The 25,218-nt window shown below is 46.6% G+C and overlaps 10 protein-coding genes across 10 annotated transcripts; 6 read left to right on the top strand and 4 right to left on the bottom strand.

The window, feature by feature from the left end:
• Positions 1-151: 151 nt before the first annotated feature.
• Positions 152-3,137, top strand: N7478_009561 (MYB DNA-binding domain protein; the record flags this gene model as incomplete). Its single annotated transcript, XM_056925775.1, has 4 exons — positions 152-352; positions 513-690; positions 1,434-2,753; positions 2,809-3,137. 4 exons carry the CDS (start codon positions 152-154, stop codon positions 3,135-3,137), a joined length of 2,028 nt encoding a protein of 675 aa, XP_056775145.1.
• A 332-nt stretch (positions 3,138-3,469) lies between these two features.
• N7478_009560 (putative UDP-glucose:glycoprotein glucosyltransferase) lies at positions 3,470-8,208 on the bottom strand (the record flags this gene model as incomplete). The annotated part of the gene is made up of 5 exons (XM_056925774.1): positions 3,470-6,331; positions 6,396-6,656; positions 6,721-7,558; positions 7,628-7,981; positions 8,063-8,208. 5 exons carry the CDS (start codon positions 8,206-8,208, stop codon positions 3,470-3,472), a joined length of 4,461 nt encoding a protein of 1,486 aa, XP_056775144.1.
• A 415-nt stretch (positions 8,209-8,623) lies between these two features.
• N7478_009559 (alpha/beta hydrolase) lies at positions 8,624-9,719 on the bottom strand (the record flags this gene model as incomplete). Its single annotated transcript, XM_056925773.1, has 2 exons — positions 8,624-9,557; positions 9,679-9,719. 2 exons carry the CDS (start codon positions 9,717-9,719, stop codon positions 8,624-8,626), a joined length of 975 nt encoding a protein of 324 aa, XP_056775143.1.
• Positions 9,720-10,827: 1,108 nt separating this feature from the next.
• Positions 10,828-12,135, bottom strand: N7478_009558 (uncharacterized protein; the record flags this gene model as incomplete). Its single annotated transcript, XM_056925772.1, has 1 exon — positions 10,828-12,135. The coding sequence occupies one exon, from the start codon at positions 12,133-12,135 to the stop codon at positions 10,828-10,830; it is 1,308 nt and encodes a 435-aa protein (XP_056775142.1).
• Positions 12,136-16,790: 4,655 nt separating this feature from the next.
• On the top strand, positions 16,791-17,533 carry N7478_009557 (ribonuclease P subunit p20 family protein; the record flags this gene model as incomplete). The annotated part of the gene is made up of 2 exons (XM_056925771.1): positions 16,791-16,863; positions 16,932-17,533. The coding sequence occupies 2 exons, from the start codon at positions 16,791-16,793 to the stop codon at positions 17,531-17,533; spliced, it is 675 nt and encodes a 224-aa protein (XP_056775141.1).
• A 1,603-nt stretch (positions 17,534-19,136) lies between these two features.
• Positions 19,137-19,496, top strand: N7478_009556 (alpha/beta hydrolase; the record flags this gene model as incomplete). Its single annotated transcript, XM_056925770.1, has 1 exon — positions 19,137-19,496. The coding sequence occupies one exon, from the start codon at positions 19,137-19,139 to the stop codon at positions 19,494-19,496; it is 360 nt and encodes a 119-aa protein (XP_056775140.1).
• Positions 19,497-19,935: 439 nt separating this feature from the next.
• On the top strand, positions 19,936-20,193 carry N7478_009555 (uncharacterized protein; the record flags this gene model as incomplete). Its single annotated transcript, XM_056925769.1, has 1 exon — positions 19,936-20,193. One exon carries the CDS (start codon positions 19,936-19,938, stop codon positions 20,191-20,193), a length of 258 nt encoding a protein of 85 aa, XP_056775139.1.
• Positions 20,194-20,466: 273 nt separating this feature from the next.
• On the bottom strand, positions 20,467-22,195 carry N7478_009554 (MFS transporter; the record flags this gene model as incomplete). Its single annotated transcript, XM_056925768.1, has 4 exons — positions 20,467-20,608; positions 20,666-21,531; positions 21,584-21,973; positions 22,034-22,195. The coding sequence occupies 4 exons, from the start codon at positions 22,193-22,195 to the stop codon at positions 20,467-20,469; spliced, it is 1,560 nt and encodes a 519-aa protein (XP_056775138.1).
• A 747-nt stretch (positions 22,196-22,942) lies between these two features.
• On the top strand, positions 22,943-23,647 carry N7478_009553 (Zn(II)2Cys6 transcription factor domain-containing protein; the record flags this gene model as incomplete). Its single annotated transcript, XM_056925767.1, has 1 exon — positions 22,943-23,647. One exon carries the CDS (start codon positions 22,943-22,945, stop codon positions 23,645-23,647), a length of 705 nt encoding a protein of 234 aa, XP_056775137.1.
• A 23-nt stretch (positions 23,648-23,670) lies between these two features.
• Positions 23,671-25,159, top strand: N7478_009552 (fungal specific transcription factor domain-containing protein; the record flags this gene model as incomplete). The annotated part of the gene is made up of 4 exons (XM_056925766.1): positions 23,671-23,869; positions 23,922-24,339; positions 24,548-24,686; positions 24,746-25,159. 4 exons carry the CDS (start codon positions 23,671-23,673, stop codon positions 25,157-25,159), a joined length of 1,170 nt encoding a protein of 389 aa, XP_056775136.1.
• Positions 25,160-25,218: the final 59 nt, after the last annotated feature.

The following is a 25,218-nucleotide window of genomic DNA, read 5'->3' as shown; positions in this document are numbered from 1 at the left end:
ATGTATCCACCAGAGCAGAACTACCAGATTTACGTAATCCGCATCGAGCTTGCAATCTCCATCGGCAATGAGCCGTTTACCCTGGGAGGTATACTACTCGACATCCTTCCGGTACGCTAAAGTCATACCAATGGATACATAGACAATCATAATGAATCCATTCCATCAGCAGCGGGCTGCTAAGGCCTGGCATCGAGTTGGCCCGGTCTCCTCAGTACCGGAACTCGAGGATGACGAGAACTACCGAATGGCCCCGAAATGCAAAGCCTTCACGATTCCTAAAGATGGCTCTTCAGACCCGCAAGCTCCAGAAGAAGCAGATCTGGACTCATCTCTTGATCTCAAGGATCAGGTACTTGTATTTAAATATAGAGGGAAAGTCCATGCCGTTGATCATGTAAGTGGGCAGACGCTCGAATCTACCGGTAGATATGAAATATGTCAAATTAAGTGGAAGCTGACTGTTATACTTGTATAAGCAATGCCCTCACTCATCCTTCCCACTCTCACAGGGAAAGATCTTCGACATTGAGGACTTTGGCATCAAGCTTAGTGCTGGGTTGACATGTCCCAAACATGATTGGTCTTTTGACCTGTTCACTGGCAAAGGAGATCGAGGAAACTATAGCCTCAAAATTTGGGAAATTCAATTGCGCGAGCCTGCGGAATCAGGCGATGAAACACCTATTAGTGACGACAGGGAAATTTGGGTGAGACGCAAACAAAGAATGGGTTGAAACGATTGTCTCAACCTGCATCGATTTAAGATGCGCATCAATCTTCGGCCCATTACCCGCTTTTATCGTCGGTCCCCCGGGGCATGTACCTATCAGCAGGGGACGGGTGCCCAATGCCCGCCTAAACCCACATGGGAGCCATGCCCCGAAGCACCCTACGACTGCGGAGACCAGCTTATTAACCAGAATCAGACAAAGATCCTGTTTCTGTCTATTGTATATAAAGGAATATAAATGTATATTAGATACTACATACCACAGCCAGCCTCCAACATTCAAAACCGAGACTTCTACTGTAGATCAGCGGGAGTATGCAGGTAAAGGCACCCTGCATCCGGCGCGTTTATACATATTTGCAAGGGCGGTGGGCCACCTTGACAGGCGGTGTACTTTTTCTGCCACTACAACCTAATTTTTGGCGATTCGTTCCTGTGATCCTATCATTTTTACCCTAACAAGACGCGATCATGACGCAGTTAACTTCTCTTCCATCGCAAGAGATGGAGACCCAGAAATCAAAATGTTCGTTATTTGAAAATTGGGATCTCTCACATTGTAAGGCCATATTCTAATACTTTCTAGATGCGCGATCTCCTAGCGCCCAGCCTACCCTAGATGGCGCGGAGAAGAATAAGAAATCTCACAAGTCGAAAAATAGAGATCGATCCTCACCAGTGCCAGAATCAAATGGCTTAGCTCAATCTCCTCGCGAGAAAAAGCGCAAGCGGAAGTCTGAATCGGGCGAAAAGAAACAGAAGAAACATAAGCTCGACAGGACAGAGGAGAGTGAGGGCGAGGGCGACCAGAACAACGAACAACCGATAAGTTCTGAAGAGAATGAGAAACCGGATCTCAAGGCGACAGCTATTTCATCCACGACCCAAAATGATCTACCGGAGACACCAAACTCGCCAGACAACGACCTTGGCCTCAATAAGAAGGGACAACCGAGAAAGGCTCGCGGATCTCGAATCGGTGGGAAAAATAAGACGAGAGTCGGCTTCTACACTAAAGATGAAGTTGAGAAGCTGGAAGGTCATAAGGTCGCATTCTGTAACCTTCACAGTATCACCGATCATAAAGTCTTCGACGCCATGGTACAACATTCTGAAAGAACGGGCATTGAACACAGAAGTGAATATGACTGGCCATGTTCTGCAGATGAATGCACAAAAAACGAATTCTGGGCCGAGATCTATGACCTTATTCCCGATCGAGATCGCCGATCTTTGTATCGCTTTATGCGCAGACATTTCCAAGACTCAACTCAAAAGCCACATGTGTGGACTCCCGAGCAAGATGATGAGCTCATCCAGCTCATGACGCTTCACCCAGGAAAATGGTCGTATGTTGCCAGGCAGATCGGCCGCAGTGATGATGATGTGACGCAGCGTTGGAAAAATCAACTAGAGCACCGCGGGAAAATGAACCGCGGTAAATGGAATGCGGAGGAAGTACAGATGTTACTCGACGTTATTCAGGAAACTTGGAATAAAATTTTCAAAGAACAAGGAAGCGACGCAGGCAAGGACATGTACGAGATGGACGACAGGATTCTCAAGTGGGGTGTTATCAGTGATGCGTTGGGAAATGTACGCTCGCGACAACAATGCGCCGATAAATGGCGAAAAGTCAGAAAGTATGTGGAGTCGTTGCGTGCGGCTGGGAACCCGGATGCACAGTATGATCCTATTGAGGCTATAAACAAAGCTTCGCGATGGAGTTTATCTGCACCTGGAACCCCAAAGAGCACTTGGAATGTTGTTGAAGATGATGACGATGACGACCTACCCGACAGTAAGTTTGATCAAAATGCAAGTGAGCTCGGGACTGCTAGGGGCGGATTTGCACCCTCTACACAGACCCCAGAGCCTAATGCAAAGCCTTTCCCTTCTTCCCCAGGCTCTGGACCTCAATCCGACGCTGGCGACGAACCTACCTCTCCAGCACTCCCCTTTACGAGTAGCTTGCCACAATCCAGCCCAAGCATAGCGAGAAGGGCCGATGAGGATGAAGGTGAAACCAAGGAGCAGAGAAGGGAGAGAAAGGCGCGACGGAAACAGGAGCGCAGGGAGCGCAAAGAACGAAAAAGAGGCGAAGCGGGCTGCTGCTGCTGCGTCAGAGACCTCGGAAGAGTCACAAAAGAGCAGCAAGAAACGCAAACAGTCTCTCGATGCTACTGGAACGGAGGCTGTGACTGATGAAAATGTCGCACCTGGAACGCCTCAGAAAAAGAAAAAGAAGAAGAGTCGCAAGTCAGTTGATGCTAATGCTGATGTTGAGAAGACGCCCAAGGGGTCTTCTAAAAAGTCCAAGAAGCATCGGCAAAGTAATGGGCCTGTCACTCACGACGAGGCTGTTGATATCAAGCTAGAGGGACATGGAACGTTGTCAGATTAGATATCGAGTGTCGCCTTGGATGACGATGTGTATGTATGTAAAGTATGAAACTGAATGTTGCATATAAATATGATTGAAAACAACGGTTCTCAAAGTCCTAAGCATTCCATTCGTAGCGCAACTTGTAGTGCAGCATGAGCCTACTTCAACCTTTGAAAGCACTGTAGACTCTCATTGAATTCTATTTACTATCTGCCGAAACACAGGTTCAAGTTCTCTATTTATTCCACTTTTGCTTCTATAAAAGAAATTCTAATTCAATTCTTACGTTTTAGAAGCTGCTATGACACAGGGCTGACAAGCAAACATAATATACGAAAATAAAAAACAGTCTATAGCTCATCCTTACGCTCTTCATCCTCTGTCTCCTCAATCTCAACAGTCTCTTCCTCACCACTCCGAACAAACTGAATCTGTTCCTCAGCCGCAACCCTCTTCGCCAAAGCAGCAATAGCATCATCATAAACCGTCCACTCAGGAACCTGCCTCCTAGCTCTCTCCAACTTAGGCTCCTTCGTCAACGGGTTATTACAAAGATCAATGGTCTTCGCATTCGCCAAATCCTCATCCGAACACCAAGTCTCACACCACAACCACTCCTGCGGAAGACTATGAATCGGAATATGATGCTGCATATGGTTCGGAAGGTCTTGATCCAAATTACTCAAGCTGTTCGGGTCAGCCGAAAGCATCTGATACTGTCCTCTTAATCTATCACCTGCTGCAAGTGCACGGAACTGGTTCAAATCAACAACGTATAAAGCTGAGATGTGATAGGGTTTTCCGCGGAGATAGGTATTCCAGTACCCTTGCTTCCAGAAACGGAAACCTTCCATTTCTGTCCGGGAGTCTCCCATTGGCGTGAAGCCGTAGGGTGCACCTTGTAGATCGTGCGAGACGAGGTCGTACATGTCTGTTCGGACTATTTGGTCTGCGTCGACGAAGATCACTTTGTCTAGGGAGAGGGGGAAGAGAACGTCTAGGAAAAGCATCTTGTAGCCCCAGATTTCGCGCTGTTTTTCGGTTTGGGAGCGGAGCCAGTGTGGCCATTTGTAGGTGACCATTTCGTAGGAGAAGTTGTATTCGGTGGCGAGGTGGGGGAGGAAGGCGCGGAAGGAGGGTGAGAGGAATTGTTCGATGAACCAGAATTTGACGGTGTGTTTTGTGTGCTTCATTACTGATACCATCATTATGTTTAGCATGCGCTCGTAGAGGTGACCACTTGCTACAGAGAAGATGTTGATGTCGGCGTGTTTTTCTGATTTGGAGCCCACGCCAACGCTGGAGAGGACGCCTGAGGCGAAGTTTAGGCCCTTTGAGACGAGGTTCCTGGTTGAGCCGCCTTGTTGGCCTGTTTCTAGGACGTCGTCTGTTTCGTGGCCGGGCTTGCGAGAGAGGCGGGGGAAGACTGTACGGCCTTGGAATGAGAGGAGAGTTACTTCGTTGTTCTCGTCTCCTGGTTGTGGGCGGTAACCTAAGCCACCGACGCTGTCGAGCTTGAAAAGTTTCTCGCTGCGGCCGGGCTTGAGGTTGATCTGCCACAGTCCTGGTTGCGCTTTGAATTGGAAGTATCCCACGTTTGCCATGATGATGGTGTCGGCAAAGTGTGGGTTCTCTTCTGTGCCTAGCATGAGCTGCACGCCTCGTGGGGGAGATTTCTGGGTGACATCACGAGAGTGGCCTTCGATCAGAATATGCTCCAAGGCATAGATAGCATCCACGTTCGAGCCACTTTTGACTGAGCTCAACTTGATGTTGTCCAAGTCGTGAATAGACTCCTTGGGTGCGACAAGCCATGAGCTTGGCACGTCCATGCCGAGTGTGAGGAGGGCCTCTACCGGTACTCCCTTGAAGGATGCTTGAGGCTGTGACACCTGTCCGTCGCTGGTGAACGAGGGCTCCGAAGTCAGAACATATCGGTAAAACCGTTTCACTGGAAGCTCCTTGAGATCTTCCTTCGGGTTCATGAAAATCTTCAATTGAACACCGGCCAATTCTGATAGAACCTTGATAATGGGAAGCCATCTCTGAGCTGCTTCAGAGGCAGGATCAAGCACAATTGCCACATTTATGGCGGGGTCCTCGGAGTTAGATACGGTAATCACAGAGTGATCTGTTCTCCAATTATCAGATACGTCCAGTCTGTAGTCGGGTGTGTTTTCGAAAAGACCCTCTGGTACGTCCGCAATTGTGGATAGAGATACCAGTGAAGTAAGCTTGGCAAGGTCGAGCGCTGAGGACAGCTTTGCATTCAGCTTGAGAATTTTCGAGGCCATTGCAACCGGACCAATACGCTTGCTATGCTCATAGGTGACTAGCTGAACCAGATCATCTGCACTGATAGCAAGGTCTCCCTGGATAGGGCCGACTACCCGTCCATTGACGACAAGACCCGAGACGCCAGCCTTGAATCCAAGCTTCTCAATCATAGCTCGCTGGTGAGCAAGAGTACGTTGGCTATCCGAGTCAGTAAGATCAGGAAGGTCGTTCAGCGATGCAACAGCCTCAAGGACTTGCGCAGAACCTCCACCCTTCTTGATTATTCCCTGAATTTTGTCAAAGTTTGAAGATTTCTCTGCGTCAGCGAGACCATTGTGCAGTAGGATGAGGTCCACTTCGTCATGCTCTTTGTGGAATTTGAGGGTATCAGCCAACAAGTTTAGACCCAAGTCTGACTCAAAGTCACACACAACGGTGAGTTGAACAGTCTCCAAGACACTCTTGCTGGATCCAATACGGAGCAAATTCGCTGAAACATCTGCATCAGACCCAAAGACACCAGTCAAATCCACAATTTGCACACTCTTCGGATCCTCAGGCATCAAGAATGTGTTTCGGCTTTCAAATGCTGCTGCGAGGAAGAAGCCCGGTAGCCATGCTGTCTCTTCGAAAACACCTTCCATGATGCCCTGTTGAACCAATTTCAAATCTTTCCCAATTTGCATACTCATTTCCTGCATCCAGCTACCTTCGCGGGAAATTGGGATTCCGTTGACGAGGAAATGGGATTCACCGCCACTCAGGCTCAAACGGCGCTGGTAGCTGGCCACACGAGATGCGATGGTGTTGAGATGTTCATTCTTGAATATCTCGTCAAAAGGCAGAATTTGTTTGTCTGCACGTGCCTCGCGATCCTTAGTTACGGTGGCGAAAATAGACTTATCTGGGTGTCCTGCTTTCGACTTGGAAACAGTCTGAATCTCTGCGTGTCAGTATCAGGATCAAATAAACGTATGAATTGCCTATAATGAATCGTACCTCTTCGAGATATTGGACGAAGATTGAGAGTCCATAGGTATCTTGCAGATAGTGTGCAACCTTCAGCTGTGCGATGGACTCAGGAGACAAAGCTTTGGGGACCAAGCCGAATCGCACAGGGATCATGCGTTGAATGAATGTTTGAATTTGTTGAATAACCAGAAGAATGTCATCAGAGTTAGACAGATCGACAGGAACAACAACGTTATGCAGGTCACGAGCGACGGGTGGCAGTTGACCAGGATAGGCATTTTGGATATACTGAATAAATGTCAGAATACGCTTAGCGGATAGAGGAGGTCATTTTTTTCATTTGACTACTTACCGCGTCGAGTTCGCTAGGCATTGCTTGATACCTAGAATCCTTTTCAAGATCATTCATCCAGATGATGACCTCTCCACCCTCCAATTCATCCCGGAAATCATAACGCTGTGCGTCGTCATCTGCATGAGCCTCAGCGAGAAGAGGGTGCGACAAAAGCTTGACAGCATCCTGAGAAGATAGACCAATCTCCTTAAACTTCTCAATCAATTTACGCTCCCGACGAAGATGATCAATAAGAGAGAAAGCATCAATCTGATTCTGATCAATCTGCACGCCATTGATCCACATAACATTAGTACCAGCTGGGAACATTCGTCCCCGGTTAGCTCGAATTTCTTTCTTCAGCGGAACGCTAGCATTATGCGCAGCCACTGTAGATGAATACTTTGGGAAATTTTGAGACAACTTGATCATTGTATCAAGCGGGTTCTCACTATCCAAAATATAAGCAGCGGTATTCCAGCCTAGTCTTGAGACCTCAGACGATGAGAGAGGTCGTAAGTCATCTGGAGAGTCCTCTTTCAATTCTTCCAGTTTGTCGATTGGGGTATCTTGGACGTTTTCAACTTTTTCTTCCGCCTCTCGATCATCAATGACGATGTAGTCTGTTCGCTTTAATGCTAGCTCCACGCCATATCCGGAGACGAACAATGGGCGAGAAACCCAATGCTGGGAAGGCCGGTATCGTACACGGTAGGAAACTTGGCCTTCTTTCACCAGATCCTTTAGTGTATCATGGAAATCTTTAAACATGGGCGAGGAGATATCTGCGTAAAGCACAGCCGGAGGTAAGGACGCATCACCGAGAACTCGATCAAATGGTAATTCCCTAGAATCTCTGGAAAATGATAATCATCTCAAGGTCAGCCACCAATCTTCTTTGTTTCATATTAATATATCCACATACAGCTCGCCTTCAACATCCTGCTGCGCACGCTCCATTGCTGAAGAGCAATATTGTTTCCCGTCTGAGTGAACCCATACCGGACAAGCTGCGTCTTGCGCCGCCATTAATGAATGTTGAACAGAGGAGTTATAAAATTGATAATGCGCCTGGATTCGAGGGGCAGAAGATCGAACTGCAAGCGATAATTTGAACGAGGAGAGCGCTTCAGCAGTACGTAAGTGGCCATCCTCAGAGACAACCTGTAAGAAACGATCATAGAGCTCTTTCTCGGTAGTAGCATCTTCGAAAGCGCCGTCTGCGATTCTATCGAGCAATGGGAAATATGAGGTGGAATTTTCTTCTGCGGCTGATTCTCTGTATAGTAGCACGTATTAGCTTGGCTCTCATTGTTCATTCTTCCTCAACGCCATATCGGTTCGGGGTCATCTGGCTTACAGTAGCTCCACAAGGTATGGCGACGCATCAAATGAAGCTTGTAAGGCCACATTGACCGATGGACTGGCATTGGCTAGCAAGCCTGGCAGCAAGGCACCTATGGCAGCGTACCAACCCCATGAGAGGTGGGCTTTGGAGACCCTCATCCTGCCGCGGTGGTTGTTCTTGGTGAAGGGACAAAACGTGGAAAGTGCGGGGGACTTGGCCCCAGGTACAGAGTTGTAAGATTCTGGGTTTCGGAGACTAGGCTGGAGGCTTAGAAATTGAGAAAAATAATTAACATCACTGCGCGACAACTTGAAAGCCGCTGTCAAACAAAACGCGGAGATACCCTGTGGATCTGGACACTTGGTTACTATCGATAAGCAAGCTACTACGGTTATCGAAGCGGCAACAAGTGCAGTCCGCCGCACCTTACCAAGCAAGCCTCTACTGATCTACTAACTTATATTACAGCCTTGATTTTTCGAAAGTTATCAATCAAATTTCAAATCTATTTCACCCAAAAGTACAAAGCAAAAAACTATATAACACCGATATACGCAATATCTATACAATGTACTATTTCCGAGTCACCTGTGCAACAATCTCCTCCACCTTCTCCCTCGGCACCTCCTGACGCAGAAGCCATCCAAAATACCAAATAGTATCCTCCTGAGACTTAATCGACGCCTTCAACCCAGGCCACATATTAAAATGACCATGCGGCATACCAGGATAGACATCAAACCTAACATCAACCCCACTATCCTCCAAAACCTTCGCATAAATAATCCCATCATCGCGAAGCTCATCCAACCCCGCAACCTGCACATAAGTCCTTGGAATCTCACTAAATGGCACATCCATATTGAACGGTGAAAAATCCTCTGACAAAAAGTCCTGTCTGTACAACGCTTCATAACCACCTGTTTTCTTCGAGTCTGCACCAGGGTTACCAGGTGCATCGATATTTTGTTCTCGGGATTGATATAGGTCCTTATATTTCGATGGAACTGTTTCCTTGCTCATACAAACTGGTATACTAGCCAGGATGCCTGTTATAGGCGAGAAAAGGTTTTCTTTCAAAGATCGATGCGCTGTGATGATTGATAGGTTTTCTCCTGCGGAACCGCCGCCTAGAACGAAGCCTTTGCTTAGATCGGCGGAGAGGGAGGACTCATTCGCTGCTATCCATTTTATGGTGTCCCAGATGTCGTTGGGGGCTGCGGGGAACTTGTGTTCTGGGGCGAGACGGTAGGATGGTTGGATTACTGTTGCGTTGTAGAGGTTTGCGATGGCGCGGGCCCAGATGATTATTTGGATGTTTGTTCCCATTATGAAGGCTCCGCCGAAGATTAGGACGACGACGGGGTTCTTGGAGGAGGGGGTTGAGTTTGCGGGCTTGGTTATGTAGACTTCGTTTGTGCGGCCGTCGCGGATTGGGATGTGAGTGTGAATTCTTGGGTGTTGAATTTGGGACAGGCGTCGAATGTTGTCTTTTCCATTGCTGATACTAATCCGCGTAGTTGCTCGATTGGGAATGAGAAATCCATTTTTGGAGCAGTGTATGCTTTAGAATCTGGGTTGTATTAGAGGTGTTGGAGAATCGTGGTGGTGGTGACGGTGTTACTTACTTCTTCAAGCTCAAGGTCGACAATGGCCAGTTTGAGGACATCCTCTTTTGTGTTGTAATCACTTAGCATGGTGGATGAGAGACTTTGAGTAGTGGTGTCGTTGTCGTTTAAATGGCTCATTCAATTGAGAATGGAAGATGGGACTAGAGTTGAATTATCCATTTTCCATATGGATTTCAACCTTTTATAAGTACTACATCTTTTGAAGATTGAGGTAAGATTCAAAACTCTATGTAGTATGAACCATGCAGGGTCATGACGATTCATTCATGTTCACGATGATCGGTCAAATCGATCGGGGCCGAAAAGTGGATCCATATTCACACATAGTCCAATGAGCACCATCTGTTTTCTGTAGAGTCAGCTAGACATGCCAATAAGCGGATTTAAACGCTAGAAATATACTCCGTACTGCAGATTACATCGCAACGTGGAACTCAAAGAGGATAAGGGCAAACCTTCGGAAAGACCCGCCTTTAAGCGTGGGGCAATGTTGTAGGTGCCAAATATTTCTACTGCGGTATAGATCGGTCGGCGCCAAGAAAACAAGGCAATGGGGCAAATGGAGATGGATGCGCAGATTCGGTTGATTTGGCTTACAGATCAAGCGCGGTGGAAAGTATACAGGTATGTTGTCAGCTAAGGAGTCGATCGATATGCGACATTTCTATGGTAGAGAAGTGGCAGGCGACGAGCCTAGCCGTTGTTAGAGTTACAAGAAGAAGCTACTGTCTAGGTTTTATAGATGGAAGGATCATTTGTTTGTTATTTTTTTATTTCATTCGGGTTCAGACTGAAGCCTGTTCAGTTGAAAGGTAGTTATTTTGAACAGCGTGCTGTTTGCTGTATTATCGTAAAGACATTATTTCGTAATTGAGAATTTTCCACGCGCCAGACGTTTTCCGTCGCCTCCATGCGATGTCCATGCGCCAAGTGACTCCGAGAAAAATTTGAAAGATAGGGGAATAAGGGAAGAATCAGACCCATATGCATCCTGGTAGACCTTTTTGCTTTGTCGAGCGTAACGTAACAGACGCCAAGGTAATGTGCATATTGAAAAAAATTGAATGGGCAACCGGTCAACTGTTGATCCCAAGAATAAAAAAGTTGACGTCGAGTCAAAGGTAAACCAGGCTCACGAGTGTGACTTTACTGGGCCTGAGAGGCCTGGGGGGTTTTGCGTTTGGTGGCCTCGCCAATCAAGCGACGGCGCTTCTGTTCATCAATCTCAAAGAAGGAGCTTTCGGCGTAGCTGTCCTGGCTACTAGGGCGAGTATTCAATGCTGTGGTGGACTTCATTTTCTTCAAGTTCTTGGATTTGTTGTTGAATCCAATGCGGCGAAGTTCACCGACCAGACGCTCGAGGCCGGTGGCCTTGGTCTGGGTTGGGGAGGGGATAGGGAAATGGGGGAGAGGCTTCTCGGAGTCAGCGCCGCTGGTGTCCGTGGTAGACGATCCGAAGCTGATGCCAGAGTCGGCCTTGCGGGTCTTGGAGCGGTTGGGTCCGGCATTTTCCAGATTGGCAGGCTCGTTAACGTAAGTGCATTCTTCGATCATCTCCATGGCGAGATTCAAGTACTTCTCCAAAGATTCGTAAAGCAAAGGCCAGGTGCTTGAGTGGCCCTCGGGAGCACCGGCCGAGATGAAAGAATCCAAGACTCCGGTGCCATGAGTGCTGACGGCGTTGATGTATCGGAAGAAGCCGTCGCGGTGAGACTTGAGGATTCGAAGGGTCAACTGCGGGGTGGGAGTTGGGGTTTTATCCGTGACTGGCGGGAAGAGAGTGTTGAGCATGGCAATGTGGTTGGCCTTCCCCTGGGGCTCGAGAAGCATGTCGTTAATGAGAGTCCAGCGACGGAGACCAACGTAGACCTGGGTGTAGAGAGCCTCGAGGGTGCGGGCCTTGGCATTCATGTTCTGCAACCAAGCCATAACGCCGGGGTACTTCATGCCCAACTCAGAGTGAAGAGGATCCTGAGCGTCTTCACGGTCGATGTTGAGACGCTGGACGGCATTGGCAATCTCCTTCTTCCAACGGCACTCGAGATCCTTCAGGTAGTCCAGAGCGGTCAGTGCCTGGGGGAAGTCAACGCTTTCAAGGTGTTCGGTAAAGCAGCGACGCAAGAATGAACAGAGGAAAGCAGGTGGAAGCGAGCATGGCTGGGACGGAAGACGGGAGATTTGGTGGATTAGCTGGGAGCGAAAGTCGGCAGCAGCGTCGATCGAGTCCTCCGAGTGAGACGATTTGTTAGATTTGGTGGATGTAGTGGAGATTGAGTCGCGGGGAGAGAATGCGGTCTCTGGGGTACGGTTGGCATTGGTACCCTTGGCGGGGTTGCAGTTGATGGTGTACATGGTGCGCAATGGGATTTCATAAGAGCTGGGGTAGCGGAGGCAGTGATCGAAGATCCAAGTCAGGGCACGCCCATTAGGATTATCCAGCTGAAGTTGAGACATAGTGGTCGTGTACACTTGAGATTGGTACAGAAAAAAAAAGACTTTTGTTTATGGGAAGCGAAAAGGTGAATGCGAAGACCGGGCTTGCATAAATAGCAAATCAGTTGTGATCGATGGCTGGGGTTGACAACACAACAGAACACTTGAGGGGCTGTGTGTTTGAGTGTGTGACCTTCAGAGCGCAAGGACACAATCAAAAAAGATTAAAAGGACAAGAAAATAACAAATTGACAGTGTGTAACAACACCATAAATCCGGTGGCGAACAAGAAAAGAAAAAAAGGTGTGGCTGAAGAAAGTGAGTCTAGTTAAATCAAGGACGAGTATCCTTGCAGATCTGATCTAGACGGCAACAAGAGGCGAAATGTCACGGGACCAATGGGGTATCCGAGACAACACGAATGTCAATGAGTGGTTGGTGAAAGAGACACACAAAAACAGGGCGTTCAAAAACACGAGAGCAAAAAAGAAGGGATTGGGTGGAGGAAGAGAATGTGTATGAGTGAGAAAGAGAGAATGTGGGAAATGAAAATGGAGAGGGGGAAAACACAGTTAATATGATGCAGTGGTAGTGTTTAGAAAATGGGGGACCACAAGTCTGGACCGTAAGAAAAGTGGAGAGGACCGACTCGTTTCTCCTCTTCTCTCTTGCTCCTCAAATCTCATCATAGTCACTGCCTCGACCCCGACAGTCTGGTTCCTTGGGTTTCGCCCGTTTCTCAAGCTCCACATCTGCATCCAGCCGGGACCTGCCCCTCTACAGGGAAAGTCAACCGTTGGTCTTCCGCGCTTCCGGCTGGTCCCATCTGCCCCCCCCGAAATGCGAAATGATGCCGCTAAACCGCTTTTCCAGCTCGCTTGTCCTCCGGCCCCGGGGCTCTGGGTGGCCCCAAATCAGATGCATCCCACGGGAGAAACTCCCCAATGGGATTTCTTGCCTTTCGGACAGGCACCGAGGCTGCTCGACACAATTCGAAGAAATATGAGATGTCGATCGGATGCATGATGCAAGACGGATTACTAGGACTACCTATCACCATATGCTGATTTTGGAAATCTATCTATCTCACCAGATGCTTTTTCGGGAAGAGGGAACAGGCTCCGTCAAAGAACTATCCTGGTTTCATGACTCTCCAAGGCTCGCATTTACGTCTCGAGGCTTAAAGTTGTTATCTACGGTGGCCACCAATGGCCGATCGTTACAGTCCATGGCTGAAAAAGAAAAGAAATATTGAATCAAGAAGATCAGAATCAAAATCCAAGTCATAAATTTAGATTTACAATTCCTCCACTCTGATCTACTATCCAACGATATTTACGGAGCCCAGAGGACACGCCAACGGTTTTCGTGAAGCATTCGTCAGTGAGGCAATGGGTGGTCTCTGATTTGCTTCTGATCTGTGGGGTGGACCGCGCAAGTGTCTGGGCCGAGCCTCGCTACTGACGCCACTAACAAAGCCGTTGGAGGATTCATCGAATTTAAGCCAGGGGCAAACTAAAAATCTAAAAATCTCTGACAGGTATACTCCGTACTTTTGACACACAAAGAACCAGAAAAGAAAAAAGATCCATTTGATGTATCTGATGTATCTGAGAATGTTTTTCGAGGCCACCGCAGCCACCACAATAAACAACCACAAAGAGCGAACTCATCCATGGAACGGCAAATGTCATTCCCCGCGCCAATTAGGTCCAACTTGATTGAACAAAACTACTGTACAACCATGGCAAGTCATAAGGAAATTGTGGGTACCCGCGTCGTTTCAGATCCTCTCTCCGATCGTTCATATTTAATTTTGTTTCCTTTGTGGTATCACCAAAAATACTAGATTTTGAAGACTCCTCTCGACATTTCAAATCGTGGTACTTTGGTCCATTAATCTGCAGAAATTACAGGTTAATCGGCTCTAAGCATATCTTCTGATGGCACTCAAAAAACAGGCTCGCAGCGCCCGTAGATCTCCAAGATGACCTTCCCATTTCAATCGCTGTGGAGATCCACTCAGCTCCCCACCGCGAGTCCAGACACGACTTTTCCTTTTTTATTTGTTAATGATCTTCGATTCGTTCATTTGCCCAACTTATTATTATCTTTTCGTCTTATTTTTTTTCGTTCTTTTTATTTTCTGAAATGAGGATAGCCTTGTTAGTGGGTGGATACGTCAGACCCTGTCAACATCACGAGGGTTTCCGGCAATGCGAGCTAATCACCTAGACGGCGATCATGGCATCATGCCCCTGAATTGGGACTGGGATAATTCCCAGCTTCAGGGTTCCTGGGAGAAACATGAGTAGATCGAGTTCGAGTTCATGTTCCAGTTTGAGCTTGTGTCCGATTCCGATTCCGATTTGCATTCGAATTTCAATCTCAGGGGCCCGTGTTATTCACTTTTGGGTCTGTCGGAAATTGCCTTATTACCTACTACCCTCTTGGCCGAGGCTCGTGAAACTGATGAAACTGATTTGATTCCTTAGATGCATGTCTAGCAAACAAGTACGGATACTCCTTGGTACATGGAGTACTCCTTAGGGAGAACCTCCGAGTCAGTAAAACTACCCAGAATTAAGAATTGGATGTGTATCATTTGCGCACTCTTAATTATTGAGCCCAGTATCCACACGTTGACGCCCAATCTACCACATGTGGGTTCCTTTTCCCACGCCTCCCTAATCTTCCCCTTTCGGTCATTTGTCTCTTTACAGTAGCATCTCTTTTGATCACCGGGTCTTACTATCATCCTATTTTCAAGTCTCAATGCAGGCAGTAGATCAGATGATCGACCCCGGGAACAGAACCGTAAAGAGATCACGGCAAACTGGACTGAACTGAACTAATCTAAATTAATCGGCTCTAAGCCTATCGCCAACCAAATGGTGGGATACCCGCATGGGGAATCTGGTTGCAATCATGATCAAAGTCAAATTTTGCCCTGCTGCACAGCGAGTCATTATCCTTGACAGAAAGTTACCTTCTCTGATCTACAGTGCAGTAAGCGAACCAATGTGAGGAAGAGGTCATAAAGTAAAACTTTAACGGATAACGGCTAACGATCCTAATCCCCAAGTAAAGTTCAAATGTTGCCAATCATGTATCCTGCAATCGCCCTGCACATTCAAATTATCCACCTGCTTTATGCAGTATACCGCGGAAATCCTCATGTCTAAATCTAGCAGGGGTTTTAGGTGCAGCTTACATCCATGTACAGTATGGGCGGGGAACGCGTAGTGACTTCATTCGGTCTTGCCTTATGCTTAGCGAGAGGAGAGCCCGCATTCACTATCCCCGTTCGGGATCCGCAGCATACGCAACTCCGTTTCTTTGTTCGCACCCACCTCCTTGAAATGTATGATCGCCCGGACTACTGCACGAACTTAGAAGTTAATTTTAGCCAATTAGGTCTTTTGTAGGTCCACAGAAGTAACCGTCGGCGGAGTTGTATCTCGCTAAGACGACGCGTGCTTAAAGTTTCTATGTTTATGCTTGTGTATGTTCGTTCTATCCCTCCTCCGGGGTGACCCTGGTTCTCGGTACATGTACAAGGCTAGAAAATGGCACCATTTGCCGCGCTAGTGCCAATATTAGGGTATCCCGGTAATTCGGCATGTAGTTAAGCGTGATTGAGTTTATGGATATGGGGAGATAGTCTGTACAAGGCTGCGGTGTGCTTGAACGTGTTCGCACTGGCAAAGGCTCGCGGCAGTTTGACCTCGGAGCTTGATATCGTTTTAATTTCATGCCAATGCTATCCAGCCGGGTTCATCAACAAAACCGGACCGTACGGATTTTGCCAGTACTTTCTATCCCGTGTCAATATTTTCAATTTCATATCAATGTTCTCTGACCGGCTTCATCACAGAAAAAGATCGTCGGGTCTAGGACACTGCTTTTGAGGCTATGTCAATACTCTAAATCTGGGGTTACTAACAAGTCTGGACCGTAATGTTATGTCAATACTTTTGATGCCTATGTTAATGGTTTTTATCCGGGTTCACGATTAAACTCGGACCATAAGCATTTTGTCCATGCTAATTTTGTGCTGTCATTGTTGTTTATGTCATATAACTTAGGCGTAGGATGCAGCAGCTTCTTGAATTACGGTCCGGGTTCCGGTTCCAAGGTTAAGAAAAAGTTAGGTGGGGATCGCTAACTGTGGACAGCTGCACAGTATGGAATGTGCTATGTTAGGTTTTGAAGCTTCAAGTTCAATTTGAGATATATCGATACTAGTGGTAAGTCTGGATCTCAAACGATAGAAAAGTTTTTAACAAAACTCATCGAATTGTATATATACAACGTCCTGATCAACCAGTGATAAATGCAAGTATTTCGCTGATTGTTCAGGTGGTTTCCCAAGGTTGGCATCCTACCGAAATGCCCTAGCTAACTCTAAGATACCCCTGTAGCCATTCAAAGCCCCGAAAGACACGCATTTATCATCTGCCTACCAGAATACTCCCTTTGAAATGTTCATGTTCATGTTTGTGATTTGAAAGATCTAGATTATAGATAAGCGCTGATAAGCAACCCAAAGTACCACCACCTCAAATTCTTTAAGGCAGCACAAAATCGACCCGACACCGCTCGGCAGAAAATAAACGATAAGATCACGCATCACCGCAACTTACAGTATTCCAAAGCACCACACAGATCTCAAGATGGGCAAAGGGCCATTGGAGCGAAAGCTCCAGTTCGAGAAAAAGAATAAAGATCTCGTCAAACTCCCAAACTGTTCGTGACTAGATCACCCCATCAAATCCAACAATACCTGATCTCAAGACTAACCTTTGACCGGACAGACGCGAAAGTGGAAAAACGCCCTATACCCCATCCTCCAGTCGCCTCTCCATATGCAAATGCCACACTCCCAAAGGTTGTCTACGTATCCTCCGGTACACCTTTCATGAGCGCTGTGAAGCGTGTCCAGAAACTTCTTCGTCAAGCTGAGAAGCGCGCTACAGCAAATATCAACCTTGAAGATACCCGGAAAACTGAAAAACAGAAACTTGCAGAGCTGTCTAAAGCTGCGGATAAGCGGGAAGATGTTTTTTTGAAAGCTACCGGGCGCGCGATTGAAAAGGCGCTCAAAGTGGGGAAATGGTTTGAGGAAAAGGAAACTGAATATTCCGTCAAGGTTAATACCGGGAGCGTGTTGGTGGTTGATGATATTGTTGAGGATGAGGATAGGAAAGAAAAGGAGACAGAGAAGAAGCAGACTCAAGAGGGACAACAGCAAATACCCGAGGATGATTCGGTATCCGACAAAGCAGACTCGACGAACAAGAAAGCAGCGGCTAAGAAACGAAAGCGTGAAGCTCCCGCTGAGTCTGAGGAGGCAGAACTTCCTGAGACGCGGACTCGATGGATTAAAATGGTCGAGATTGCTGTGTGTCTTAAGTGATGCTTTCACTCGGTCGGTATGCAAAAACGCAGCTTGCGTTGGTTGTGATACCTTACAAAGTACATGTTGGGAAACTCTATCCCATTCTAAACGTGGCATCAATGTCCCATTCATGATGGCACCTCACAAAACCGGACCTGGTTGTCTACTCAGAGCTTCCTGGCCTAAGGGCAGCTGGTGCAAGACAGGTCGAATCCAAATGCCCTGCTACGGATCGCCTATTTACCAGCTACATCCAAAATGAGCCATATAGCAACCCAGTAGCGGACGCTGCTATCTCCTGTTCTCTCACCAAATCATGGACTACACGATGTGTGGCTTCTCTTCCAAGCTTGTCTTTGAGATTTGCCAAAGAGTATATGCTGCACTCACCCGGTTAGTGGGACTTTCGACCAGTTCTCTATCTTGATAGTCAGAGATATCCATACAAATGAACAAGATTAATTGAGATATAATGAGACTTAGAGCGAGGGAATAAACAGTATCAAGTTTAGAGGACCTCCAAATGACTACAGGTGAATACGCGCGAGAAAATGTGACTATACTATAGTGGGGAGCTGTGTCTACGCGTAAGTTCACTTCGGCCGCACTTCAGCCGATCTTCGAGTCCGTAACATGCCGCCTTTACCATTCCTATGTGGGCTTCGGCGGCAGTAGATAGCTTCGCACAGAACATACATCTCTCCATTCTCGATCCATCCTGGGCTACTCTCCACTGCGTAGGCCTCTCATACAGTCCGCTCGAGTGTGGTGTTTTGGATCGACCCGTACGGCTCATTGCCATCGAGCATTACCTGCCTTTTCACTACGTTACAATAAAGATACCGGCAGTTCACCTGTCTGTCTTCACTCTGGAGAAAGGTATTTTTCAAACAAAAAAAGAGATCCCGATATGTCAGACGACGACTCAAGAAAGCCCCACGGGCTAATAATTTCTGGGTTTCCAGGAATTGGAAAATCTCACCTCGTCCATGAAAGCGAGGGGCTTCAAATCAAGGTTTGCTATCTTGATTCATCGTCCCTCCCAAAAGATACATTAAATGAGCCAAATCAAGCCTGGCCAGACAATTACATCGATGGTATTCGCAAACAGATCAAAAATAACGACATTGTCGTCATTTCGATACATATTGCTGTCCGCGGTAGGTTATTGTCGCTTGAGATACCTTTTAAACTTGTGTATCCCCAGATCCAGCTAAAACAGGAGTATCTGGATCGCTGTAAGCGGTGAGGATGGGGACTCCAAGGTTGAATGCATAGTCAGGTAATGCCAGGGGGGCTTACATGACCCGCTGTGCCCAATCACATATCATAATCGCAGTCTGCTCCAAATTAGGAATATATTTCGCCAGTCTAGGTATAGCCTGGCACTTGAATTTACAATATACCCCTCCTTAAATATAATATTAGATGCAAATAGATGAGCTTCTCTTATTCCACCTGAGTGGGGGCAGAAATAAAGAGATAAATACGATGATCTCGCGTAAAGCAAGATTCCAATTTCTTTTTCCTCAGAAACCCTCAAGTTCTCATACAACAGGCCTTTTATCACCCATTAAACTTGAAATCGCCACTCCACTCTCACTGCTCTTTAGCAACCACAATGTCGACTTCTATCTCAAAGCCTGAAATACTCCTCGTCGCCGGATCATGGCACACCCCAGCCCAATATGCAAAGTTTCGCGCTGTCCTCGAATCTAAGGGCTTCACTGTACACATCCCACGCTTACCAACCATAAGCACCGCTCAACCCCCAACAGCAGACTTAACCACAGACACGGATTTCATCCGTAAATACGTCACCAAGCTCGCTGATGCTGGTCGCCATGTAGTTGTGCTCATGCACTCGACCGGCGGCCAAAGTGGCACCAACGCACTCAAGGGCCTAGGCACCGAAGCTCGTGTGCAAAAAGGTCTCCCTGGTGGTGTGACAAGACTAGTATACATTCTTGAACGGACTTAGAGCAGGGCTGAAGGGGCTTTCTGGAGACCGAGGTTGAACTCCGAAGCTTAGTCCGGCGGAGGCATGACTATGCCATTTTTATCTTTGGCCCATTATTTCATTTTATATTATTTCCCAGAAGTTCGGGATTGAGTTTGTAATTTACCGAGTTGGTCGTCAGTTGCATTTTCTCATTTCCCTGGTCGGGATAAAACTCGGAGTAAGAATGAGGTACTACGTGCCTGATCTATAAAAGAAGGCACCTTCCTCATAGCATTAGAGTCAACGTCCCCATTCATCAAATCATAACCCTCTGGCTACACCCACTACAAATATTTTCAAGGAACATTCTCCATTCTTTGACACATCTACAGCCAATCCAACCTACCGTCAAATTCATCTGGCCGATATCAAGCTCTCATACGAATAAATAAAACAAAAATTTCAATCAATAATCGAGATGAAGAACTCTGGTACCCCCTCACGTCTCTCCAAGGCTGCCTCCAGCAGAATCTCTATCGAGACTACCTCAGATGTCGGGTCCTCCTATTCCAATTTTTCCGCCGCAACAACGATCAAAGGCTCCATTTTGCCGACTAAGACGAAGGGCTCCCTTTTGAAGCTCAAAGCCGAACCTAAATATTCTTTGAGCGACAAGTATTCCGAGCAAAAAGCTGTGCATTACGAGGCTCTGGCTAGCTATTTCAGCATGCGGTGAAGGTTCGAGAAATCGAAATATGGAATTAGGTTCGCAATGCAAATAGCGAGGATTGTTTTAATTTTTATGAAATTACTGTGTCTCTATGATAGTTAAAGTGATTGAAAGTCAATTTATCTTGAAATTGTATAATCGCTTTTTCCGTTGTATTGTAGGCCGACTACTTAGCTTGTCTTAATGATCTGGCATCATTTGAGGCAATGTCAAAAATTTAGCCTCGGCTGAAATATTTGCTCTATAGTGTTTATGGACTCAAAGCGGACTAGAGAACCTTCAATGAGTTTTGGAGGCGTAGGGGCTTTTGCTCCGTAGAGACTTTCCGTATAGCCCCAGCATAATTGCAGCAGGGAGTCCAATACCAAGGCCAATGAAACCAAGAAGACTTCCCGACCAGCCATAACCCAAGGAAGAGTACCTATACAGAAGTTAGGTTCATTCGTGACTAAGGGTCATATTTAAAAGGTAGACTCACATGTAAGGTGCGAACATGGGGAAAGTGAAGCCGGCAAGACACCTTATGGTAGAGACAGCGGCTAGTCCACTTGCCGCATAACGACCATATGTATCGATCACATAGGCATTGACAGATATTGTGCATGCAAGTGCCCCAGCGACAAATATGGAAGTTCCAATGTTCGGCATAATCCAGTGCATCTTTAGTTCAGCCGTCCATCCGTACCAGAACATTCCAGCGCTTAGAAAGAGAGTTGCAGGTATCATGATCGGAATTCGAAATTCGGGGAGGCCTTTGCCTTGATTCCGCTTTGATAGCTTCCGGTATATCCTGTCGTTAATAAGCGTGCAACACTCTGCAGCGATGGCCGACCCAATGGCAATTGAAATGTAGTTTAAGCCCGCAATTTGAATAGACTCCCCATAGACATCAGTCCATAGATCGATGAAGTCAGCGTATAGCATGTATATATTTCCGTAAAGATAGGCATTATAAAGAGCCAGGACCTGAATGATAGGTTGTGTAGCAAGCAGTTTAAAAGGTCGGACTAAGTTTGCAGATAATACTTTGACTCTGCCTTCATCCAGGTAATCAAATTCAGTGTAAAGGTTGCTGGCTCCAGTATCCTGTATTTGCTTCGCTTTCTTGCGGCGGAGTAAAAGTGGAGGGTATGTTTCTTCAAGAAAGAAAAGTCCCGAAATTTGAATAGCAACACTCAAAAGAGAGGATATATAGAAGGTCCATTGCCATTTCAGATTCTGCTCGATAAAGCCGCCAATTATTGCGCCAACTAGCGGGGCAAGAATTGGGGACCAGCTGTAGATTGCGACTGCTTTGCCACGATCCTTCGCTCTGAAAAGATCACTTAACGTGCCACCCCCAATCTTAGGCGAGAAGTTAGACAATAGCTGCGGAGATTGGGATTGAACAACATACTCCAAGGGTAGCGCTCCCACAGAGGCCGGCGATAAAACGCAGTATGATGATAGCTTCTTTCGTGCGGGCCCCACCACAGGCTGCGTTGAAGACAATGTACATGAAATTCCATGTTTGAACGACTCTAACACGACCATATATCTCCGATAATGGGCTTGCCACGAGCGGACCACATGCGAAGCCAAGAAGGAATATCGAAAGAACCATTTGCTCAACTGCAGGTTGGGCAATTCCCAAGTCGGATGCAATTGCAGGTAACGCTGGGGCAACAATTGTTGAAGACAGTGGGCTCATAAATACGAATGAGCTCATAGCGAAGATAGCTTTCCATTTCCTCATGGGCTTCCAGTTTTTCGGGTTCTCAGGATCGTCTTCCCCATCCCAAGTTACCTTTTTGTTAGATGTGGTTAACTAGCAGCATCTGTAGAAAGGAATAGCTTTGAAACTTACAAGACTCTTTCTACCGCTTGGAGAGCCGTCTTCAAGCTCGTCTTTTTTAATCGAATCATCTGATGACATCTGTGTCGGTGGCTCTGTTTGCGAAGATTTACTGGCGTCGTCATTGTTCTTCGGCGTGATGAAGCCCCGTAGAAGTTTTGTCTTCAAACTCATAGTGGACCCTCCAGAGTAGCGACTCACTTGGTATAGAATAGTGTTCAGCAGGGAGGGAGAAAGGCACTATTCAGATAAAACGGACCCTGGAGAGGCTCAAAAACAAACAGTGACGATACGATAGGGAATGTACTTTTTGACTTTGCCACGAGGAAAACTTTGAATAAAGCATGCTGAGGACGAAAATCAGTGAGGAGATTGGTTTATTTGGCTTATGTACAAATATCAGGAGTCAAGTCATTTGTAAAAGAAATCGGATGTAGGAATTGCGTTTCATGAGCCAAAAGTATAGTAGTGGGTACTTCACACCACCAAGTGCAAGAAGGCTCCACCAAATTAATCCGTCAACAACCCCGGGTCGCCCCCAAAGCCCGTAACAAGTCCGTAACAATCCCGCTATGGGCCCGCAAGCCCGTTACAATCCCGGTACAAGTCCGGTACGGCTAACATTACTGAACAAGAAGCCCGGCTTACAATGACCTTCGGCCTGGTAACTGAACTAGAACACCATAGTTTACGAAAACTGCATGTGTGCTTGTTTTCGGGCATCTTTTGAGTCATTCCGTGCTGAAAATTTGCGCAATCAGCTGTCTGTTCGTAAATCCATCTGCAATAGGCCTACTGCGTCATTACACCGTGGTCACGTGCTTTCCCAAGGTGTGGAGCAGGCTCCATGTTGTGCTCTCGCTCTATTCACATTTTTCCATAGTTACACACTTGGCAAATGGTCTTTCGGGGTGCCTTAAAATGCCAATGCCAAGTCGCCGGCGTAATCGCTCTCTAGCGTCTTGCGAGCCATGCCGGAAAGGCAAGATGCGGTGTGATCATGGCCAACCCATCTGTGCCGCATGTAAACGTCGCGGTCTCCACTCTCAATGCTGGTATCATCCAGCACCTCTAACTAAACAACGAACTTTTCGGACGGCAGCTCTTTCAACTCCACCAGAATCAAATGATGTGGCAGAAGGCGAAATTTCGAGCACCGCCAATGGTTATCCTAATACTGCAGAAGCCTTTCCGACCGGCACTCGAAAGCTACTTACCTGGCCATTCATATCAGCCGAGTCTAACGAACCGGTATCACAGGCTCTGGTATCAAATCATCACAGATCCCACACGAAAGTTCACGATGAGTATCTGGCGATTATAGAAGACATTGCTTCCCAACTGAAGTTTCTGCCAGTCATAGAAAAACGACTTCATGAATATTATTCGTTCAGTCAAGTGGCACTTGTGCCCAGGCCGATTATGTCGCAGCTGCTCACATCAATTCGAACTAGTCTCAAGGCTTCAGGATACATAATGGAAGATGGGGTCAACGAGGTTTCTCTTTCCCATACTTCACAACTGGCAAGAGAGCTTCTCCGCTCTTCTTCATCGGAACTTGCCGTTACAGCCAACTTGGACCTAGAGGCCTTCTGTGCATTATTCAGTGGGAAAAATTGCGCTTAGAAACCCTTGGCCTAGTTTACACTATGGCAGCACGCTCATCCCTTTATGTTTCTACTCAAGGGAGCGATGAACACCAAGATGGTGGCTTTATTCAGGAAATGAGTCGGTATAGCAACTTGAGCCTTCGACTAGCTCGTGAGCTTGCACCACAAACAACCGATGTAATCATGTGGCTTGCTCATGAGAACCTGCAACTTATGACACTCCTCGAAGGAGAAGCAAGTAAGTCTAGATATTTTTTGAAAACAAGTAAACCCATACTCACATTGTACAGGTCTAGGAGTTTGGCGACGGGTTGGTGACCTCGCTACGGATCTACTAGCATTAGATTTGAATCGGGAAGCAACATACTCAGCTACGCCATTCTTCGTGGCTGAGTGTCGAAGAAGAAATTTTGCGAGGGCTTATTATCTGGATAAAGCATTTGCGGCGGTTTTTAATCGACCACCTCGAATAATTGCTTGTCACGCCGATTGCAAACTACCATTGGATTTACCAGATGACAACCTTTTTTTGCCACCAGACCAGTTAAAAAATGCCAGATATAGCCTTACGCCAGACGGCTGGAATACAGATGGGAAGCATATTAGTGCAACTTGGCTTCGAATAAGGTACATTTTAGCAGAGTTTTTTGAAGAGATAGTCGAATATCAATTTCGATCGATACAAACTGCCGATGCTATGAAACTTAGGTATGTGATCTTTTATTCTTTTATTTATTGCCAATGTTGAACAGAACTATAGAGATATATCAACCCGCTGCTATCAGACATGGAATGCGTTACCATTCTTTCTCCAATACAGTCAGACCTGCTGGACAACGGATCTCCCGCTCGCATTTTGTCATATGCATGCGAAGGTCTATTTGTTCTATCTTCATATCCATTTTCAGATTTACAGGTTAATTGGCCCTGGCGATGGTAACTCGACTCCCCAACCGGAATTGCTTGAAGTGTCAGCGAATATGTTGGAAACGGTCATACAAATGACGAATTATCGCAAGAGGGCGACATTTTCGCCTCGTGATTTGTCTGGAATTGTACGTTTTCTACCCCGGTGTCGTTTAACCACATGTCTTTTCTTATTAACGATCACAAGCTTCTGTCATACGGCTTGCCATGCGCCATAATTGTTGCAAACGCAATGGAGACCGCCATCCAAGATACATCAAAGGGGATAGAACTTCCGTTGGGCATCAAAGCATCGAACCTCATTCGAAACCTTTCTGTCTTGGTGACTCAACTTGAAAATGTTTCGAGTCCCAGTGAGACAAACCAAGTATTTTGTCTCAAAGCATCTCAAGCTATCTCGCGCAAGCTTGATCGCATCTTAGATCGCTTTAATGGAACAGCCGATTCTGCAATTCCTGAGCCAGTATTGACACCTTTGCTAAGCAGCGGATCGTCTGCGGCAATAGTGGATATTGACACGACTGGATTTGCGGATTTTGATCATTTTGATCTGGCAGATTGGGCAATTGATTTCGATATGAACAGCATAATTGACGAGTGAAATTTTTTTGTACGCAAAAATATACCCTAAGCAAATGAAAAAAATTCAATCTATGTACA

Source organism: Penicillium angulare (genome assembly GCF_028827245.1).
Source record: "Penicillium angulare strain IBT 27051 chromosome Unknown utg000007l_segment0_segment0, whole genome shotgun sequence".
In the NCBI taxonomy this organism is placed as follows: domain Eukaryota; kingdom Fungi; phylum Ascomycota; class Eurotiomycetes; order Eurotiales; family Aspergillaceae; genus Penicillium; species Penicillium angulare.
The sequence above is the reverse complement of the archived record's forward strand: the minus strand, read 5'-3'. Positions and strand labels throughout refer to the sequence as shown.